We start from the raw sequence: 21,997 nt of genomic DNA on the forward strand, positions 1-21,997 counted from the left end.
TGTTTCCTGAAGACACATGAGAATTGGCTGATGTGAATGAAGTATCTCGTACACATCATCTAGATTGTTGATAAGGCCTCTACAGTTCCATTGAATGATGTTGCCTGTTCCCATTATTTACATTTAAGAATGACTTGAGTGTGTGTGTGTTCATGTGTCGTCTTCCGGGGCTGTTACTCTGGGATTAGGCTTTTTAGGCCTGTCTGTAGGCTTGGAAGTTGGTGGCCGCTCCTTGCGCTGCGTTGCAGGCAGGAACGGCCCGACATGCATCTTGTCGTCGGAAGTCCGAGGGGTGCCCGACGGACCGGGGCCCCCGGACTTGGCCCCCCTTCGGGAGCCCTTCGTTTGAGCCGCCACCGCCGAGGGCGTCCGGGGCACCAGAGGTGGCACGGGCGGTGCGGTGGCGGTGGGAGCTGGTGCGGGGCCCGTGGTGTCCATCACCTCGGTACCCTCCAACGCACTGGAGGACGGGGAGACAGAGGCGGGAGCGGCACCGGTCCCGACAGAAGTGGTTTGCACCACAACCGCTGCTGCCTGAGCAAGCGGCGTGGTGCCGGGTTGGGCTGCGTGAGGCAACCCAGCGGGGGGCGGGGGACAAGGTCAGACTCGCTGAACTGGGTCCCTGTGGACACCAGACGCCACTCCGGCCCCCGGCGAGCTGCGTCGGCATACCTCCCCAGAGGGAAAGAGGCGAACCTCTTTCTCGCCTCTGGAAAGGTGATGTTCTCAGTGACCTTAATGTTTATGATATTTTTAAATGCAGAGCATTTCAGTAACTCACGATGTCACCCGCGTTGTCCCGTTGTAGTCCGCACCATTGTTGTCCGCACCCCTCCCCCTACACTATATAAAAGAAAATACTATCCGGCGCCTGGTTTCGATCCTTCGACCCTGCGGGCGGAACGCAATGTACATGGTGCTCTACCCACTGCGCCACAAAGCCGACACAGAATGGGACGCCACGAACGCGCCTTATATCGTTGACTCATTCAAATTACTGCTGACGAGCGCTCTCTCGTCACCAGTTGCCCCAAGTGCAACCACATGAACGTAACGCAAACTACTTAACGTCGTGCGCCCCCGGAAATGCTCTGCATTTGATCGTGCCCCTCGCGAGGGGGATGTTTCACTGCGTCGTCATGCGAACAGTTTGCCACGCTTGAGTTTCAGTTCTTTCTTTTCTGGGGTGCCGACGAGCGGGGTGCCTCGCAGGGGTGCCTCGCACTTCGCCGCGGGAGGATCCGCGGCAGGGGCGAGAGAGGGCGCTGGCGTCTCCGCGGCCGCGTCTATTTATGGCGTCTATGACGGCCGCTTTCTTTTTTTTTCTTGCCAGACAAAAGATCATCTGTCTATGGGATATGCTGTTACGCTACACTCTGTACTACCTTATCTTCGGTAAGGTAGTCCTGAGTAAAACGCGTGCAGTTCAAGAATCGCCTTTGTGCCAAAATTGGGCACCAGGACATGTCCTGGGCAGTTCGCGGATGGCCATGGCCGATAATCGAACAGTGTCACTTGGAGGGCGCACGCTACCACGCACATACATGAATCTTGGGGCACGTCTTGGGTGGGTACTGTACGTCCATGCGTGCATGTTTTGTTTCCCCCTCGCACCCAGAAACGCGCCGTAACAACCACGCCTTCATTTTGTTTCTTTTTCTTACTCTGTTTTTTGTTTCGTCTTCACGTTGGGTGATTCATCTGTTTAAATGCGGAGCATTTCTTAGGCTCGCGATGTCACTCGTCGATGTCGGTGCCGTCTACACGCTCACTGCGCATGCGCGTCGCGTCGAGGCGCAGGTGCGCGTCTCTCCCCCGTACCCTCCTCGCTCTCAACAACAGGTGCGGTGGTGCGGGAGGAGTGCGTGTACCCCGTGCGCTCCGTCGCTATCAACAACAGCTGCGGCGGTGCGGGGGGGAGCGCGTCTGTGCGCGCATGCGTCGTAGCTACCCGTGCGCTGCGTCGCGCTCAACTGTAACGGCGGCAGGGCGTGTACACGTCATAACGGCGTGGTGGGTGCGTGGAAAGTTCGCGCGCTTGTGTACGGAAGTGTGCGCATGCGCGTCTCCCCCCCCGTACTCGTCTCCCTCGAACGCGGGCGGTGTGTATATAAGCGGCGGAGCGCGCGTTCGGAATTCAGTCAAGGGCGTCTTTGCTTGGCTTTCGCTTTACTTGACGCTTTGCTTGACGGCACCAAGCAATAAAGACAGACTAACTTTATACTCCTTGCCTTCGCTTCTCCTTCATTCAATAAATAAGAATAATAAAGAAGAAATAACAATTAAGCATTCCCAAATCATACCCAATTACGCAACATTCACGCGATACCCCCACCACTCTGCGACGCATTTACTCGAGTTCCCCCCGTGGAAAGATGCGGGCGGGTTTTTTTCTAGTTGGAATTTTTCGCACTTGCGGGAGTGTGCCGCATGCGGCCCCCCGCAGTTCACACAAGTGAGGGTTTCGGATGGGCAGTTTCCGCTCGGATGATCGTGCGCCGCGCATTTTGCACACGTCGTTCGGCCACGGCAAGAGTTCGTACCGTGCCCGAACCGCTGGCACTTAAAACAGCGCCGTGGGTTCGGGATGTACGGACGTATTGAGCACCGGATAAAACCTGCATATATATGTTGTGGGAGATCTGCACGGTCAAAGGTCAAGATGATGTGCTTGGTGGGAATCTCCTTGTCGTCTCTGCGGATGGTGATGCGTCTCACGGCAGTGACGCCCTGATCCCTCAAGCCGGCAAGGAGATCCGCATCCATTTCGTTCAGGAGATCTCGCTCGGATATCACACCCTGCGAGCTGTTGAGGCTCCGATGGGTTGTGACCCTCATGTCTAGATCAGCCAGTTTTGTCTGAGCTAGAAGCTGTGTGGACTGCTGCTTGTCATTTATTTCGATGAGGAGTTCACCAGACCTTTGTTTTTTGCACTTATACGATTTTCCTATTATGGCCTCAAGATACTTGGCGATCAAGAAGGCTGACTGAGATGCAAGAGGGTGGGTTGGATTGAGGGACTCCATGACAAGAAATCGAGAGCAATGATCTGGTTCAGGAAATGTTAAAGATGGCAATGGGGGAAACGATACTTCGGGGCGGCCGCTTTTAGGGGGCCGATCACGTTTGGGGGGAGGGGGGGTTAGACAATACCATAAAGCATAGTATAAAAGCAGGGAGACGGGGGTACTTTCTCCTTTGACCTTACCCTGGTAGTCAAAGAGTTCCCGGAGCTCCCTGCCTGGTAGACAGGCAAGGAGCCCATCGGCCGGAGCTTGACCAGGGCTCCGACGGCCACCGTTTACGGCTTCTACCCTTCACCTTTAAACACCTCGCCGTGGTTGGACACGGCTTATGTTGGGAGCTCGGGGTCCGCGGTGTCGCTGCTCACCGTCACCATGAATACTCAAGGTGCCCCGTGCGGGGGCTTTGAGACGTGGTCGCCAATACAGCTAAATCAAAGGTTAACAAATCTAAAGTAAGGCTCAAACAGACTAAGCCAAGCTTTTGCTTTGCATATCCAAGGTTAGCTGAGCTAAGCCGTAGCCATTTTTTCGTATAGGTCTTGACCTGCATTCCCAGGATTTAGGGGCACGCGCCGCCGAAACCTGATTGCACACTCCCCGGCGCTCAGCTCCCCGGCGCACACTCCCCGGCGCACACCCAAAGGTGCACAAAACAAACGGCCGCCGTTTTCTAACGAAGACAGCTAGGATAATTGACTCGGGCGTATCCATAGCATGGCTCCAGCGGCACGCTGTGGCAAACTTTTAGGCATGTATGACTAACGTACGAGCTTCCGATGGCGTCTAAGCTTTTTCTGCTGTTGAATATGAGAACAGGCTAGATTTCAGGCTGTGCCGCATTGGTTAACACAAAGTTGTTGGCGCCCAGAAAACAGTTAGGAAAAATGCCTCCTGGGTTTGAGTACTTCAGGTTGTGGGCTACAAATCATTTATTGTATATCCCTTGCAACGTTGTTTGTCTAGCTTCCGTGCAACACTTTTCACGACCGGGATGAGGCGTGTAGCCACAATCTTTGACAAACTGACGCAATGTAGGCCCCACCCCCTTTCTTTTTCCTGCGAAGAGCGCAGAGGAGTACCTGCTAAGCCGTTCCCGTTTCGCTCCGCTGAAGCTGGTCGAATTATGAACACACAAAAAGGAGGGTGAGGACGAATGGTCCCCGCTAGCGTCACTAAATAAGCTAAGCCTTTATTTAGTGGTGCTAGTCCCCGCCAAAAAGAATATGCGTCGCCACGCTCCCATCAGCAGGAACGCGCGTTCCGCCCTTGGCTCCTTGCGCTTTAAAAATCTTTCATGATCTTTTGCGAAGTACGTCAGACCAAAAAACTTTGGGACAGACGGTGGCCAAACTTTTGGTAGTCCACGTTCACATAGTTCCGGCACTGTTCTATGGGTATTTCGCTCAGAGAGTACTATGCAGTGAAGTTGTTGCTCTATGGTAAAAAATGTAAACACCTAGTTTTAAAAACAGCCACAAACATCGTCACGCACTCGCAAATCACCACCTGGAAACTATGTTCTCTTGAAGAAATGAAGCCAACCCGGCAAAAATAAACTGAAGCCGACAGTTTAAGAATTTGTGGCTCCAGTATTATTGGTCTGTGTAAATAAAATGCGCTAAAGTAGTAAATATTTGGAACTGTTAACTGAGTCTAAAACAGCTCGGAGTAATGTATCGTTCCCTCGTTTATTATAATACTCAAGGTATTATCATAAGCTTTTATTATAGAATTATTATAATAAATACCCACTTTTGAACCGGCCTTTCGGGATTGCTCATCTGTTACGAACCGGCTTATTACCAACCGCCCAATGCCGAAACGCCATGTGACGACAGGCCTTATCCCAGAAAAACTAGAGACTACAGCTAGTTTTTTTTATCTCGCTTGCTACACCGTAACCTTAGCGGCTCCTGGGCCTGCTCCCTAAAAACCATCAGCCAATTTGCAAAGTGCCTGAGAAACAAAAAACAGAGAAAAAAGGAACTAAACAAGAAGGGGGTCATCCAGAGCCGCCCAAGGTATTCCTATGCTGATTTAATGTGGAACGGGTTACTTGTTCATGCTCTTGGTTTTTTTTCTGTTTCCTCCTAAATTTATTTTCTTTGTTCTTGTTCTGCATCTAGCTTTACAGCTGAGATTTCTGCATCGGGAACACCAGCATCAAATAGTGCTACACGCATGTGGAATGGAAGCGACATATATTTAGAGCTTTTGCTGACCGAAAAAAGCGTGGTAATAAAACATAAACAGATTATATGACGGTTTTAGAGCGTATAGGCTCAAATTCCGTAATACGCTACAGTTGGGAGGGGAAGACTAGAGCGAGTAGGATATTCGTTTTAACACTGCCCCACCAGCGCAGTGATCATTAGAACAGTTTGCAGAGACAAACAATTCAGACATCAGAGAAACATAACAACGTTAGAGGAAATAAAAACATCTGCTAAAAAATTTCCTAAATAAACAGAGTTTCTGTGGACACCAACGTCGCTCAGTACATGCATAGAGAAGCCGGAGAGAGTTAAAAAGACGAGTGCGAATTTTGGTGCATAAAACGCCTGAGTGAAGCTCTTTCGATAAAACGGCTTTGATATAACATCCGTCGATCACACGGCGGGGGATGAAAGGCCGCTTGATAAAACCGGGTTTGATAAACTGTCCTGACACTGTCGTCACATTTCCTTTTGTCACAGAATGTTTAGTTGCAGGTCTATTTGTTACAGCGGAAATTTCTTGCAGGGTGATTCACCGCCGTGGAATAATTGTAGCCCAGCACGTAATTTCGTATTCTGTTCAGTGGGATTGTAAGCAGCTGGTCATCTATTATTTTTTGTGCTCTGTCCTCTGAGTTCTAATATAAAATGGTATATAATTGTTACCAGAGGAGTGAGTTCAATATCTTCGAACCTGTACGCCTGTGCGTTGCGCTTTCAAGGCGTTTTATTTATTTCTCGCAGATATTCATTTGAGGGATGTAAAATTACTGTATTCTGGAAATATGTAATGTGGCTAAAATACAAAAATATTACAGGGTGTCAAGTGCGTGAATAAGACACGAACTCCTTCCCTTTGATATTATTACTGTTTGCTTTCGTTTCATTTGATGTAATAAATTTGTGTATTTCAATCAGTTGAATATTTTCGGGTGGCACAAACACCCAGTGACACTCTTTGCTATTTTACATCGACCTCACCTTTTGGCCTGACCTGCCACCAGGCGGCACTGCAGTGGCTAGTGACCCAAACAAGCAAGATATCTGCTAACCGGACACAGGTGGCCAATAGAAGCACGACAGGTGAAATATTCTATACCGAAGTTTTGGATTGGACAAACGCAGAAAACAATGTTCCCAAACATACGGAAACCGGGCCGGATGGAATAGTGATTATCAACCAGTTGGTACCAGCGGGAAAGGCGCACTTGTATAAAGCCATCGAGCGCGCTATAAAATCTGAGGGTATTTCAACGCAATCGCGCGAAAGCAGAATAAGTTTGATCTATAAAGGCAAGGGAGAGAAAGACAAGGCGAGCTCGTAAAGGCCAATTATAGTCATGTCAGGGCTCTATAGATTAACTATACAAGCCATCAAATCCGGGTGGTTGAAGTGGGGAGAAGTAACGGTATTTTAGGGGAACTGCGAAATTGATTTCAGCCGGGTTGGCGCTTAGAAGACAATATTTTCGCATTAACCCATGCCATCGAAATTTCGGCAGCACATGGCAGACGAACATGGCTAATGTTTCTGGACATAAACGGAGCCTAGGACAACGTAAACAGCGGATTGTTGTGGCATGCACTAGAAGAAGAGGGGATTTGATTAGAATTTGTAGGAGGGCTCAGAGCAATATAAGAGTGTAACAAGGCGCATATCACATGGGAAGGGCGTACATGCACAGAGCCCGTATAGACTCGAAGAGTTTTAAAACAGGAGTGCGCTCTTTCGCAATTGCTGTTCACACTTTACGTTAGAAGAATGGAAAGACAATTGGAGGAAAGTTGATTAGGCTTTGACTTCTCGTACCGAAGGAATGGAGAGTTAGTGCAGCAATGAATCCCGGGATTTATGTACGCGGATGATATAGTGCTGCTGGCAGATAATGCGAAAGACGTACAAAAAGTGGCAGAGATTTGTGGTGATGAGGTGACGTAACTAGGGCTACATTTTAAACCACAGAAATCTGGACTCCTGCTGTTTAACGAGGAAGCGAATGCCAGCAAGGATTCAACAGGAAGTCATACCATTAGTAAATCAGTACAAATACTTGGGGATCTGTCTTAATGAAGGAAAAGGCCACCTGAATTCCCTTGAAGAACACCTCTAACTGAAAGGGAGACGAAAGGCAGCAATAATGAACGATATAGCACTTTGCGGATACAACAAGTACGAGGTAGTACGAGGCATTTGGAAAGGTATAATAGTGCCGGCGCTCACGTTCTATAATGCCGTATTATGCTTAAAGTAAGATATCATTTCGGGACTCGAGGTTAACCAAAAGGCAGTCGGCAGATGATCACGGAAATCTCAGAGCAAGACTACGAATTATGTGGTACAAGGCGATATGGGTTTGGCTTCATTTGAGGCGAGGGAACCACAAAGTAAAATACGTTTTGTTGAGCGGCTTGGACCTTTACATGAGAAGTGGGCAGCCAGAGAGCACAGGTACCTGTACCTTAAAAGTGTGGACACCCAATGGCGGATGAGGACGCGAAAGCTGGCGACTAAATATAACTTGACCGCGGTAGATAAACAATGGGGGGCAGTTAAAAAGCAAGTGAAGGAAACAAAGACGCGCATGTGGGCGGGGATAATCAAAAAGAATGAATCATTGGGAATCTATAAAACAAGAGATCCGGAAATAGAACTGTTATGACAACAATAAACGCAGTGCGCTGCTCTTTGAGGCCCGGGCTGGCTGCTTGAGAACTTGAGCTTACATGAGCAAACATTCGGCCCAGGATGAGACATGTGTGGGATGTGGCAGGGATAAAGAAACAATGGGTCATGTTGTAATGGAATGCCAGAAGACACAGCCAGCTGGGAGAAGGGGGAAAGTCTTAATTCCTGAAGCACTGTGCTTCGCAGCTAATGGAAGCAATAACTGGTATGCAATATGTACTACTGACCAGAGGCTAGATTATTGGTGGAGAAGAAGCATGGAAGATATAGATAAAGTGTCATCCCAGCCAGCGTAGCGGCAGGGCATAATTGAAAAGAAACACGAGTTGAGGGTTAACTAAATTTTGTTAAATGACTAAGATAGGCTACATGGCGCATGCCGTCACCTCAATACAAAAGGGAGGTCACTAATCATCATCGTCATCACATGGCTAGTGAGGTTATCCCAGCGGACGCCGGTGGGGCTGTGCACGTGGAGTCGAGGAGAATGACCGAGCAACTAGGCCTGGAGGCAGCGATCAGTATAAGGGCAGCAAGAAGAAACTGACTGATGTGAAGTGTTAGACGGTAAACTGTGTGGCTAGGACACTCATAGCATTGTCTAGTGAGGTAGTTTGCCCGTTTCGAAGGGAAAAGCCATAAAATCGAATCCGTATCCGTAGCGCCCCAACATACATTCGTTTGTATGCGATATATGAAAAGCGGTATTTAAAAACTTTTACCCAGCTAAAAAAAGTGTGAACCTCCGCTTCCTTATCCCTTTATGTGTTCTTTTTTTAATTCACTAGTCTTCACTAGTCCGTGATGATGACCATAGGCGTGTGCAGAGTTCTCGATTAGAGGGGGCAAAGTCTTACCGCTGCGCCCCCCCTTACAGCAACTCCTGACCTCTTCCCACTGAAGGCCTAGGGGTCCGAACGCAGTGCAAAGAGGGATGGTTATAAAATTTTTATTTCAATGCGATGGAATTGCAACACATACAAAATATTTCTCATCAGAAATTTTTACTTTAATGTGCTACATTGGCAAAATATGGACCAATTTGGCGCCCCCCTTCAGATGATTAGGGGGGGCGGCCGCCCCCCCTGCCCCCCCTGTGCGCACGCCTATGATGATGACGATGATTAGTTGCTTTCCCTTTGAATCGGGGCATCGGTTGTCAGCAACTGACTTGCCCGCGTTATTACGCTTACTTGCCCTAGTCTTAGCTAACCTAAGAGATTTGCTTCCTCCCCCATCTCCCCCTCACCCCTGCTTTAAACTCTCATCGCCCCCCCCCTCTTCCCCCCTCCTCCCTCTGTTCAAAATTCTCATCCGTATGCCCGCCCCTCACAATTTGGCGACACTCTCCTCCTTTGCTCTCTTTCACTATTCTCTCTCTCTCTCTCTCTCTCTCTGGCCATCGTTCACTCGGTTACGACGACGACGCGGCTCAGCCCAGGGGCGGCCGCTAAAGGGCTGCGCTCTAAAAGGAAACGTATACCCGCAACTGCGGGGTTGAAGCTCCTTGCACGCGCTTCTCGCCATGCGGGCATGCTTTTTTTTTTCATTTGGCCAGGAAATATGCTTGCGGGAAGCGAAATACTGTTGTTGTTGGAAAGATGCGCTTCATCACGCGGTTGTTTTTCGGCTCCTTCATAAACCTCACCAAGAAGCACGCGGCATGAACTAACGCGAACGCTCTCAAGCAGATGCGTCCCCACACCGCGCAACGCGCGTTTACGTCGTACATTTGAAGTTGCCAAAAGAACCGCAGTCAGAAAAAGTAATATACGCGCTGCTATTGTGAAGAAAACAGTCAGGATTCTTAAGTATTCGGTTCAGCACTCGTTGGCAAAACTGGATTATGCCAATCAATAACAAAATGCTTGAACGACAAATGATAGGCCAGGATTCATGAACTATCCATTTATTTAAAAAAATTTATTTGCACAAGGCTGTGATGTGGCGTCTGATGGTGTATCTCAATGATCAGATTACCTTATCTCATTCTTTCTCATTTAGTACGTGAAGGGCACGCATGCAGGGCATCCAAAAGTCAAACAATGCATAGTTTCTACTGTTTGATGGATCCTGAAATGTCAAGCAAGAAAAAATTGCCCATTAAATTTATATGATTCGCAAAAGAGGGCGATTCGACCAGAAGACAATTTCTTTTTTATGTTGCATTTCTTGCAGTGCATTTATTTACTAAAAAATGAAAAAATCTCACCTTGAATGTAACGAAGCTGTACGTAACCTCCATGACTACCACGACGGTTTATTTCCACGATTGCAGCCTATTTGCTCCTTCATCGCTGCCGCAACGACCTCTAGTGCATCATTATTGCTATAAGTGTGAGCTTCTGTCATTTTCTTTTTGTAGTGATAATCATTGGACATCACCTTTGAGTGGCGCACGCTATGACGCGTCTTTCTCGTTCCGGGCAAGTGTTGCCACGATTACGGCGAACGCTGGAGTTAGTTTTTTTACTAATCTCAGTCAATCTCCCTATGTGGGCTTGAACAATCTCCATAAGTGGGCTTGCCTTGAAAAAGGTGCGTCCGGGATGGTGGGCGGTCCCCGCGAGGCACGCACACACGAGCGCTCGGCCTTTTTATGTTTTTTTAACTGCCGGGCGGTCGCCACAATGTTTAACAATCGTCCTAAGTGGGTATGCTTGGCTTAACGAACGTGCGCAGGGGACGCCGGGCGGGTGTCGCGAGGCACGCACACACGAGCGCTAAGCATTTTCTTGGTTTTGTTAACTGCCGGGTGGTCGCCGCGAGGCTCACGCTCACGTGCACGCGGTGGAAATTTCTTGGTATGGTTATATGCGGACACGAAAAATTATGATTCGCAGAACAGAATCGCTGTTAAAAAACTTGAAACAATATCCCAAGCCAGTTCAGCAACTTGTACTTGTCCGGAAATCCGAAAAAAGAAAGCGAGGCATCCAACAGGCCTACATTTACACGGGTACAATGCAGGAACACCCCACACGTAACGACCTCTGCAGAAGCACGACCAATGTTTACAATATTCAATTAATGGTACTCACAGCAAACAAGAAATCCTGAAAAATGCATGAGTCCAATATGACAGTTGTGAATTCAGGCCCACACCAGCATGACGTGCATACATAACATACACCAGCATGACCTGCACCAGTGTTGCCATACACCAGCATGAAACACAGCATGACATACACAATATTTAAAAAGATGGAGGCAATGCACTATTACCTACAATACACAGCTGCTTCTACTCACTCTCTCACCAAGACACCAGTCGAATATGGTCCAATATGCTTCCAATGGCATGTAGACCTCCTTTAGTGACACCGCAACATTGCCTACACTGAAAGCCCGCTTGTTCAACCTACCAGAACAGCGTCTCCAGTACGACGCCAGTTTGTCAGTAACAGGAGCGTCGCACCAATGTTTATGGTAGGTAAAACTGCAAAGAGCGAAGCACGGCACATATTCACTACATGTGAATAAATAGGGCTAATTTTGTTGAATAAACGTATGTGGGGTACACAGTGTATACAAATATATCACAACGGGGAGCTGCTTCTATTGATTTACTAGTAATTACTAAAACAGAACAGCCACGGGCATGTGGATTGTCTCCTTTAGGAACTCCATGACACTGACCACACCTAAAAACCTGACTGTTGAGCAACTTACCTGAACTCTCTTTCTCTTTCACAACACACGTGCCACAGAACATCTTCATCAAATAAAATCAGGACAAGCAAAACAAAGCATACATCACTTGCAAATGACAATATCGTGCTTGCATTGGCGAGTCGGTTTCCGAAGCACACGCTACCAGGATAGGGTGTACAGCCAAGGGCGTCAATGGTATCAAGCGACCATTGCGATGAAAGCTAGAGTTGTGGGTTTGATAGACCCTACCAAAAAAATTGATTAATGCATTATTCACGCTAAAATATTTTACCAGATAGTCTGATCAACGCACGTGAGCGCATTGAACCAGAAATCAAGCTCCCCAAAACTCTACGTAAGATTGCCTCACGGTGACGCCTTACATCATAACAGACCGCTCGTGTAATGCCATAATTAAAACCACACGTTTGAGGTGGCAACAATTAAAGGCTCCGGGTTCGCTTCTCTGAAGAATCGCGACACTAAGTACATAGCGTTCCAGCCACATCGACTACGCGAGTGTCTGTCTATCGCACCATCTGTACAACCACACGCATAGACGATGTATTGCCTAAAAATGCAAGATTATGAATTTAACTGTTCCGCGTGTGAGACCTCAGAGCAAAAATGAAAAAAAAAAAAAAAACGCGCACACTCTCTCTCTCTCTCTCTCTCACACACACACACGCACGAAACGAACTCGCAATGCGCCGAATCACTTGCGCGCACGTTTGCATTAATCTGCGGCAATCGGATATGCGGTGACGACGTGTTTCGACGTGCGGCGTGCGGCACCACCGCGCTTTCGTGTTTGAATTTCGCGCTGAGGCGTCCTGAAAACAGACGACGCGTTTCTGTTGCTATAGTAACGGGGCGCATGCGCAGAGAGTAGTGGGATGAGATCAAGTGCGAAAAACCAGTTTCTCTTTTGATAATATTGAAAAAACTCTATGCCAAAAACCACTCCGTTGGAGATTCACCTTGCAGTATCCGGGTTTTGTTTTGTTGGCTGGGACCTTTAGTGGCCGGACTTGAAATTTTTAATCGGAAATTGCTTTTTGTTTCCCTGTATCCGGACATAGCCAATCCATTCCAATCCACCCTATAAGCCCGCCGTTGTTTGTCATCTGTCATTTCGCCTTGTTTGATATCTCTGTCTCTGTGTCCTCGTTGCGACTGTGTTCTGCGCTGACTGTTTACTCTGAGGCTGTGGCGCGTTTTGTGCGGGTGATTTTTCCCGGAAGTGGCGGTGGACGCTCACACGTGTGCCCGCATCGCCCTGCGCCGGCCAGTGCTCGCGGGTCGTAAGTGTGCGCGCACATGTTTCACAAGTTGGTCTGCCCGCCACTTCAGAAAAGGTTGGTCTGCTTTCGATCGCCTGCATAGATGGAGGGAGCTGCGCCTGTGGCCCTCCACCCCCGCCCGGCTTCTTCGCGGTTTGTTTTCGAGGGACTACGTGTTTGCATATCGCAGTGCCTATCCTGCGGACCCGACCACACGCAAATGCTCGGCTTTACTTTGTGTACCATTTGAGGTGGGGCTGTTCGGCGTGTTGTGTCGGTGTTGCGGATCAAAACACGGTTTTTTTCTTCCCTGCTGTCTGTGCTGTCAAGGGCCCGGTTGGTGTCGCGCTCCATTCGTCCGGTGAACGTTTTTTTTTCCCCTTTCTCATGATGCAAGCAAGTTTGGACGAAGTTTTCATTTTTCGGTAAACTCCAATCGGCAATAGCCGATTATGAGTGTAAAAGAATACTTGTGCGACTGCCGCATCTCTTTCTTGGACCGTGGCGGAATAGCTGTCAAAGGCACTGTTCATTGTCCTAATGATCCGGTATTTTCGGAACTTTTCTAACCCCTGGGACCGAGGTCTTTCTTTCCTTGATGGCTAACAGCGCGAAAACTGAACGGAAACGCGAAAAGGGGGGGGGGGGGGGGGGGGGGGCAGTCAAAGAAGCGCTGTTTTCGCCCAGTTTTCGTGCTGTTAGCCGTTATGAAACAGTACCAACTAACCCAGCTTAGAACACTCCTGCTTTCTTTCCTGTTGCGTTTTTTTTTTTTGCTTCGATCCAATGTGATTTTATCTCCCTTCTTACTTTTTAGGTTTTACTTCCCTATTTCTCCCTTTCTTTTCCTCCTAATTTTCTTCACCCCAACTGAAGCAGCAAGTGGTAGGGCTAACCATTTCAGTATTCATTGAAGAACAACACTAGCCAATCCATTACAGAAATTTCCCTTCATTGCATAGGGGGATAACATGCACAAACATACCGACAGTACGAGGACAACGCATGGAAAAGCAGAGAAAGTGAGACCGTGAGTAGGTATAATAGTACGTCCTTAGAATAGGCCATGATCTTCGGATGGAAACCCGCCGCGGTGGCTCAGTGGCTAAGGCGTTGCGCTGCTGAGCATGAGGTCGCGGGTTCGATTCCCGGCCGCGGCGGCCGCTTTTCTGATGGAGGCGAAAAGCAAAAATGCCCGTGTGTACGAGATTTCGGCGCACGATAAAGATCCCCAGGTGGTCAAAATTAATCCGGAGCCCTCCACTACGGCGCGCCTCATCGTCTGCGTTGCGTCGGCGCGTTAAACCCCACAATCAATCAATCAATCTTCGGATGGAAGCTGTCATCGTCTTGGCCAATTACCTCGAGTGGGTATGTGGCAGTGGTGGTAGGGTGTGTTGGCTGAGCTCGTATATATGGGCATCGGTGCACCAGCCATGAGCTTGTGATGGTAGCTCACCACCCTCAGGGCGTCTCCATTGCAGCAAAAGGACTCGGATGGCAATTTTCGCCCAGCCTTAAAATTCGGCCTCAGATTTGTGAAGCAAGCACACGCAAAAAAAGGAAAAGAGCTGAGTTAGCATGACCCTGCAGATTGTGCACCAACCACACACACACAAAAAGGTATTAGTAAACCAGACCAGATTTCTGTGGAGCGTACTTGCAAAAAGCGCTAAGCTAAGATGGCCTAGGCTACTGCAAATATTGGACTGGCTGCATATTTGGGGACCAACCACCCACACACAAAAAAATTAAGCTTACAGGACCAACCCCACCACGATCCTGCTCCTCAGAACAAAGCCGAACATTATCCTGTGGTCTGTCCGCAGAAGAGGCACTGCGTCTGCTTTTCGCCCTCCCTCGACCTGATCGTTCGAGGCAGCAGCAGCCGGCCCCGCTAAGTGCCAGGCTCGCACGCATGGTACGGTTGGGGGAGCCTTTCGTGGTTGCCACGGTAGGGGAAACTGCCGTGCCGAGCGCACTGCTGCTGCTGCTGCTGATCAGGCTTCTGAAAACAGTCAGCATTACCCGAGGTGAGCCCTTCGTTCCCCGTCCAGTGATTCCATGCCTACTTGCAGCACGGTGGTGTAGCACGCCAGACGCCCTGCAGCAGCTATTCACGTCGTCTTTGCTGCCCTCAAGTTTTACGGTAGGTATTGCTGACAATCGATCGCAATGTCAGTCCTCATATCAAGATTCTTTCGGCTTTGCTTTCGGACACAATGAACACGAGTGCTTGGTAGCCCTGAACAGTCTACTCAAACAATGGAATGAACTTTTTGTTTTTGCATAGTAGCGTCTCTAGTTTGTTTGACCATGGATAGCAAAGAAAGCTGGCACTTTTCCATTTTGTGTATGTCCAGCTTTGTGTGCGAACTGTCAGTGAAGCGCTTAGCCCCATTCGTTTCAGAAGCAGTGCATGGCAACGTTGCAGAGAAATTTCTGTGGTGCAGTGCACAGGCATGGCTCTGCGGTGGCATGCACCATGGTTGCACCGTCAGCAGTGCCACTGCATGTTTACAACGAGCGAGGTGCAGGCGTAGTTGCCTGCTCATCATCTTTGCCTGTCATCCGGTACCACTCGGAGTTTACGGCCATTTTGGTTGCGCCGAATGCATGAGCAACGACGCAAAGTTTATTTTGCGTATTTTCGCGCTTGACATACAATCGTGCAATACGAACAACGGAGTGCATGGCTATCAGTACATGCCACGCATCCTGATGTGGGGCCTGTATGCACAGTAAGAACAAGTTACGAGATTTCATGAAAAAACCTTGGTATGCAAAGACCATTGTTTTTCCATCGTTTGTTGGGTGCTTTCCACGAAATAAAAAATAAGGAAATATGGTAGTGTGCACCGCTTTCATTCGCCGCACCAGTGAAGTTAGATAATGCTCACGTGAGCCGTGACCTAACTCGGTGGGAAGACAAACCAAAACGCCCACACGCGGAATGATGGTCTTTCCATACCAAGGTTGGACACGAACTCTCGTAACTTCTTTGTACTGTGCATACACTGCCTGTCGCCAGGATGCGCGGCATGTCCTGAAAGTTGCGTGCTGCATTCTTCGTATTTCACTGTGGCACCATTGTACATTTTCATGCAGTCGTTGCAACTGCCGGTAGCCGCCTGCCAACCCACAACTACGGCACGCACTCACAGCACCAACTCGCTGCACCTTTTTTTTCTTTAATGCCGTACTTGGGCACAGCACAACAGACAAAACAGTATACTGCCAAAACTTCTAGCTGGCACTTGACCAACAGAGTAAGGGCTACAATTGTTTCATGTCTGTTAGTGTTTCAAACACGATAACCATTCCAGAGGCTTGGGCTGAGCCCTCCACACTTCAATAATCAGTCAAACGGACTGGGAAATGTCCTCTTTGGACCATTTTGCATCGATGTGGTGATGGCGTATGGCCATGCGCGATTTCCAAGTGCCATGCACGGCAAGAACTATCATGGTCATATACAGTAAAAGCCCGTTAATTCCAACTCTGTTAATTCGAACTCTCGCCCTGGTCCTGGCACAGCCTTGTACATTTCAATGGGGGAAAAGGCTCCCGATAATTCGAACCCATCGGTATCCAGAACGGTTAATTCAAAATATGATCCCCTGGTTTTCATTGCTTTGGGCAGAAAAAGTCGGCCCAGAGTGATGACAATGTGCTGCAAATCCAAACCAAATTTACTAGAGGTGCAAAACAACGGAGCATTAAAACAACAGCGTGGCGCACACGCTACGCTCCTGCAACAGCTTATTTCTCGTCTACAGAGGCTGCCACGCCGCCGGCACCAGCGCTCCGGCGCATGCCATTATTATTTACGAAATCACGTGCCACAAACATGTAATAGTGCCTAATTCGCGATAACGAGTCCAGAGGTGGCCTCGTTGTGACCTGCCTGCGTAGTGTGGCGTGATTTCCATTCATTCTGGCACCCGTCCACTAATTCCAACTGCGCTTAATTCGAACAATTTTATGGTCCCCTTTGAGTTCAAATTAACGAGCTTTTACTGCAGTAACCCGTCCTCTCTTTGAATGGGTAGAAACCTGATCCCTGCACCTCCTGCGTAGTGGGTGCAGTAGTTTTCTGCACCACGAGTAATCGAGGGACGCGGTGCATGGCACCATTCCTGGAGCGGCCAACCGAGCGCTTTGGTGCAGCGCACCAAGCACTGGTGCAAGCATTGTGGGGAATCGCGTCTGAATCGAATGGTGTTCCACTCGCCGTTGTGGCCGTGCCGTGAATCTTCTGCTACTTGTGCTTGCGCATGCAGTGCTGCCGTGGCGGCGCTGATGCTGGAGGAGCAGGCCGGGGCAGCCAGGCCTGCCGCTGCGGTGGGCAGCATCCCGAGGACACAGGCCAACGCTGCCTCAGGTGCTGCACCTCTTTCGCGGCGGTTTTCGGTGTTCTCTGACGCATGCATTTTCTCCCCAGGTGCTCAGTGTTCCCTCAGGCTTTCCATCAGTGCCCAGTCAGGAGCACAGTTTCCCGGTCAGTACCTGCAGCTTTGTTTTTTGTTCCTTACGAGGAGTCGACCACCCTCATGTTATTGTAAGGATTACATGCCCAAGTTTTGGTTCTGTGCTTTCAGAGGAGTGCTTACACCCAATCCTGAACCCTAAAAAAAAAAGAATCCTTCGTAGTTTGTGAAGGTGCCTTTCAGGAGTTTTCATGGCTAGCCGTGGTGGGAAACGCATCAAAAATCAAATTTTAATTGGCCCGGCTGCGACCTGCCTTAGATTGCCAGCGCCAGCGAAATTGCCATCGGAGTGGCAAAAGACAGCCCACACCCTGAGAACCGGCTGGTCCTAGACGATGTCGGGTACCCCTTCCTGGAAGCGTTAAGCACTTTCTTGCACTGCTGTTGTTGGTGGTCTCGTGCCAGGCCAGGTCTTAACGACACTGCCAACTTTGGCAAAAATGGCAAAAAATTAATGCTATGTTTTCAGGAACCATTGCAAGGCAAACATGAACAGAAACAAACTCAAATGTGTCTCAATTAAAAAGTATACCTCATAGATAACATTTAATTACACAAATTTTCTCATTACTTTTCCAATTTCCCGCGTCTTGGTTGCCGCCGCAAGCTTGGGCAGCCCAATGCAGACCATGTGAGCTCACCACAGACGGTTTCGGAAAAGGCATGCAACGGCACGGGTTTTTCATTTACACCGCAACTTGCTGTTGTGTGGCCTTAATAGGCTCCGGACAGCCGAGTTAGCCGGACAAGCGCATCACCAGCCACGGCTGACCTGCACAACTCTGGGTCGGTCCAGCTGCTCCGACCGCCTTCGCGGAAACGTGTGCCATAACATGATTTCCATGCATACCTACTGAATACTGCAACAAAGTCATGCAAAAATGTTGTCGAAGGGGGAAGGCTGCAAATAAAATGGGGCATTGATAGTATGCTGTCGCCTTGCTGCGGAGCCGTGGGTTGACACAGCTGGGAAGTCTCTGTTCAAGGCTTTGCATTCTCCCACGGCTGGTTCTCCTTATTTTTATTTTGCAGATGCCAAGCCATGAGTACAAAGCGAGCAGATTACATGCCATGTATGGGCTGCTTGGTGCGGGCTGGTTAGCAGGTGGTAAAAATACACAAGTGTGCTTTAACTTTGGTCTCAATGAGGACCCCCAAACACAGTTCTTGCAGCTTAGTCTGTGACGCAGCGGTTCTACTCTGCTTCAGCTAATATTTCACGTGATTATATCGCCGTATCAAATACATGGAGCCACATATTGGGTGGACTCTTCAGGCATTGACGATTGGTTTGATTATGAGGTTTAACATGGCGACACTACACGGGCGATGAGGTGCACCGTAGTGGAGGGCACCGGATTAATTTTGAGCACCTGGGAACGTGCGTTGAAATCTGGAACACCTTTCACTTTTCGCCTCCATCAGAAAAGTGGCCGCTTGTGGAGCGCCTAACAAAGCCTCGTCGCCTGCCCATTGACGCATCCCAGCCGCCAAGTCGCCAGGCTCAGATGTGTGACTAATGGGATCTTCGCCCAGTAGCTTTGAGCAGTGCAACTGTGTTAAACAGAATGTCTAGTGACCTCTTCCTATCTTTGATCCCTTGCCTGATCTGCAACTCCTGTCCGGTTCGGGAATTCTCGTGGCAGTAATCGCGGTCGTTAAAATGTCAATGGTTCCCTTTTGCCAGCTTCTCAAACGAACGCAAGGAAATCCTCCTAAAGCTTACATCGCTTTCAGCTAGTATGGGGTGACCGACGCATTTGTATGCGTCTTCTCTGGGCCCGCTTGTTGGGTAAACACAAAAGCACAGCGAATAACAAAGAAAACAACTGAAGATTCTGTGACATTACTTTTTTAAGCGAGCTTTGTAGTGCTTTCATTGTGTAAGGGCTTGTTTGTTGTGGACAGAGCTACACACTGTGGACAGAGCAATTGTGGCCTGTGTGTGTTCCTCCGACTATGTCATCCTTGCCATTTCAAATTAGTCCTGTTCCAGTCCGCTGCAGTTAGTAGCAGCCAAGTGTTGGGGAACACACTGGGGCAGTCTGCATTGCCCTATAACCAGCTGTCTGTCACAGCTGAGATGAACTTGCTGTGCCGCGTGCTCGCAGTTGGGACCCGTATTTTTTCTATTCTGGCACCTTTAATCTTTGAGTGGCCACGTGTTGGCACAGCGCCGGAGCCGGGCGGCCTTGTTTGCGTTGAGAAGGCATGTATTTTTCAGCCTGGCTTTCGGCCCCCCAGGCATCGTCTCGATGCCAGTGCTGTGGACAGTGCAACCTTTCAAGTGCCCAATTTTGATCCACTGTAGCAGCCGCCCACAATGCAGCCACAGTTAAGGGGGGGGGACACTGCTCTTTAAACAGCTTCCTTTAATTGTTAGGTAAATTCTGTGAAACTTGTCTGTCTTGCTGCATTTTTTTCCCACTGATTCCAAATATGGCATTATTTTTTCAGTCGGCCAATTGTTTACCAAGATAATTAGAGACAATCAGCCATTTTTGGAGTAACAATAGACAAAGCAGTGCTGGTCATAAAAGTGTAATCTTTACATTTTCCAATACCATGAACCCTGGTGAGTGCAATGAGAGAATCGGTTGTTTTTGATGCACTGCTTGGAACTAATTTTACAGCTCATTAAACCTTGGTGGCACCAGCGGCAAGGAACCATTTTGAATGGCCATTTGAAACACCAAAGTTTAAGGAGCTGTAAAGTTAGTTCCAAGCGGTGCATCAAAAAACCGATTCTCTCATTGCATTCAGCAGGGTTAATATAATTGGAAAATGTAAACACTACAATTTTGTGACCAACACTGCTTTGTATACTGTTCCTTGGAAAATGGCTGATTATCTCTAATTATCTTGGTAACTAATTGACTGACTCAAAAAATGGTGGCATATTTGAAATCGGTGGAAAAAAAGCAGCAAGACTGACAAGTTTTACAGAGTTTACTTAAAAATGAATAGAAATTGTCTTAAGAGCCACGTCCCCCCTTAACGTTTTGACAGTCTCACTTGCGTGTTGTCCTTTCACGAACATGCTGGCTCCCGCCCTGTGTGCCTACGTTTTCAGATGCTCCGGGCGCACTGCAAGCAGAAGCGAGGAACGCGGGGGCGGCACTGCCGAGGTTGGTGAAAGTGGACATTGAGCTGCCACCCTCTTCGACTGCACCACGGAGAAGAGCCCAGTGGGTAAGGCAGTGTAAGCTCTCATTCACACAGCCGTTTTTCACCCCGTCATGTCACCGTCACGTCACTGTCTCCCGTATGGACGACAGTTTCTCAGGCGATTTCTTGCCGAAAACAGTGTGACGGTGAAGGGAAGCCAAGCTCTACCTTTCCCTTCCGTCAGCATGATGGGACCATGCCCCGTGGTAAACCAGCCAATCAGAAAACAAATTTTTACGGCTAAATGTAAAAAGTGAGCACACGTAAAAGTCTAAGCCCTTTTCTTTACTTTTCAGATTAAGCACGCTCAGTTCTAGGCCAAACTGATCGCTAGGCAGTCGACCCTGTACACTGATGGAGAGCTCCAGTACGAACGCCACTCCGTTTACGTCTCCGTCGTGGTTTCTTGACGTGACGGTGCCGTGACGGAGAAGGTGACGGCTGTGTGAATGCGGGCTATCTCTATGCAATCACTCCTCTTGGCCCGTGTGCCATGTTACTTTCATAGCGTGGGGGAAAGAAGAGCTCAGGGGGGCCCCCATGGGTGTGCAAAAGTGTGGCTGCAGAAGTGGTGCGGGTGCTAACAGCCAGCCATCGGAGGTAGGTGGCAACGGCAGTGACAGTGAAAGGCCGGGCCACTGACACAGCCCAGCCAGTATGCAACAATGGAGTGGGCCAAATGGAGCAAAGGAAACGAGTGGCAAAGGATGAAAGTGTGAGCAAAACACCAAAAAGTGTGGACATGTTGAGATGTTGCTTCCAGCCTTGCTTGACAGGTGGTCAGGGCCCTCCCAAGACTTTCTTTCCTCCGTGTTACAAACTGTGTCTCAATGAACGCATGGTTTACTGGACACTCCCATGTGTGTTATTGTAGTCCAGACTGAGAAAAGGCATCCGAGTATCAGGGCATGGAAAGCTGTCGCCAGCTCTGTTTTAGGGGCAAAGCACCTTAAGACCGAGGCTTGTCCGGCGTGTGTGCTCACGGCACAGCACCGTGTAAATCAAAACATCTGTGAACGAAAGGTTCACAAAAGGTTAACAAGAACAAAATAAAAGGTTCACAAAAGGTTATAGAGAGAGAGAGAGAGAGAGTGCTCCTGGAGAACCATGTTCTGCATGTGCGAGGAGCATTGGAATTGGATTGGATTGAAATGGATTGCATTAAATTGTATTGGTTAGGATTGGAAATTGTTTTAGCAGCAGTAAGCACTCCCACGGGTGATTCACGGTAAGAACAATCCCCAGTGCTTCGCCCACTTGTCATGATTCACTTCGTGGAGATGCGTGAATCTTTTTTTTTTTCAGGCCGAGGCAAATGAAATGGAAGTGAAAAGAAAAGCAAGGGATGCGCTTTGTGAAAGCATCATGGAAGACTTCTGCAATTCAAGTGCAGATACAGAGGTTTGTGTGCTTTATTACATGCTTTGGGGCCACACAAAGCAAGTCAGCTGCTTAGGCTGAGCTTAGGCTGAA

At 48.8% G+C, this 21,997-nt stretch overlaps 1 protein-coding gene across 3 annotated transcripts in view; it reads left to right on the plus strand.

Moving 5' to 3' along the window:
• The first annotated feature begins 12,664 nt into the window (after positions 1-12,664).
• Positions 12,665-21,997, plus strand: part of LOC144158291 (uncharacterized) — a 44,235-nt gene continuing 34,902 nt past the window's right edge. For 2 of the 3 annotated variants that reach the window (XM_077689091.1, XM_077689093.1), the window contains exons 1-5: positions 12,665-12,941; positions 17,150-17,250; positions 17,311-17,367; positions 20,430-20,548; positions 21,830-21,925. In XM_077689091.1, coding sequence (XP_077545217.1) covers positions 12,904-12,941; positions 17,150-17,250; positions 17,311-17,367; positions 20,430-20,548; positions 21,830-21,925 — 411 coding nt within the window. In that variant the 5' untranslated portion in view covers positions 12,665-12,903. Of the gene's footprint in view, positions 12,942-14,923; positions 15,016-17,149; positions 17,251-17,310; positions 17,368-20,429; positions 20,549-21,829; positions 21,926-21,997 lie in introns of all 3 variants that reach the window. The other variant, XM_077689092.1, reaches the window with a different exon arrangement.

This window comes from Haemaphysalis longicornis, unplaced genomic scaffold (assembly GCF_048455015.1).
Source record: "Haemaphysalis longicornis isolate Haplotype H1 unplaced genomic scaffold, Haemaphysalis longicornis Haplotype H1 scaffold_10, whole genome shotgun sequence".
In the NCBI taxonomy this organism is placed as follows: domain Eukaryota; kingdom Metazoa; phylum Arthropoda; class Arachnida; order Ixodida; family Ixodidae; genus Haemaphysalis; species Haemaphysalis longicornis.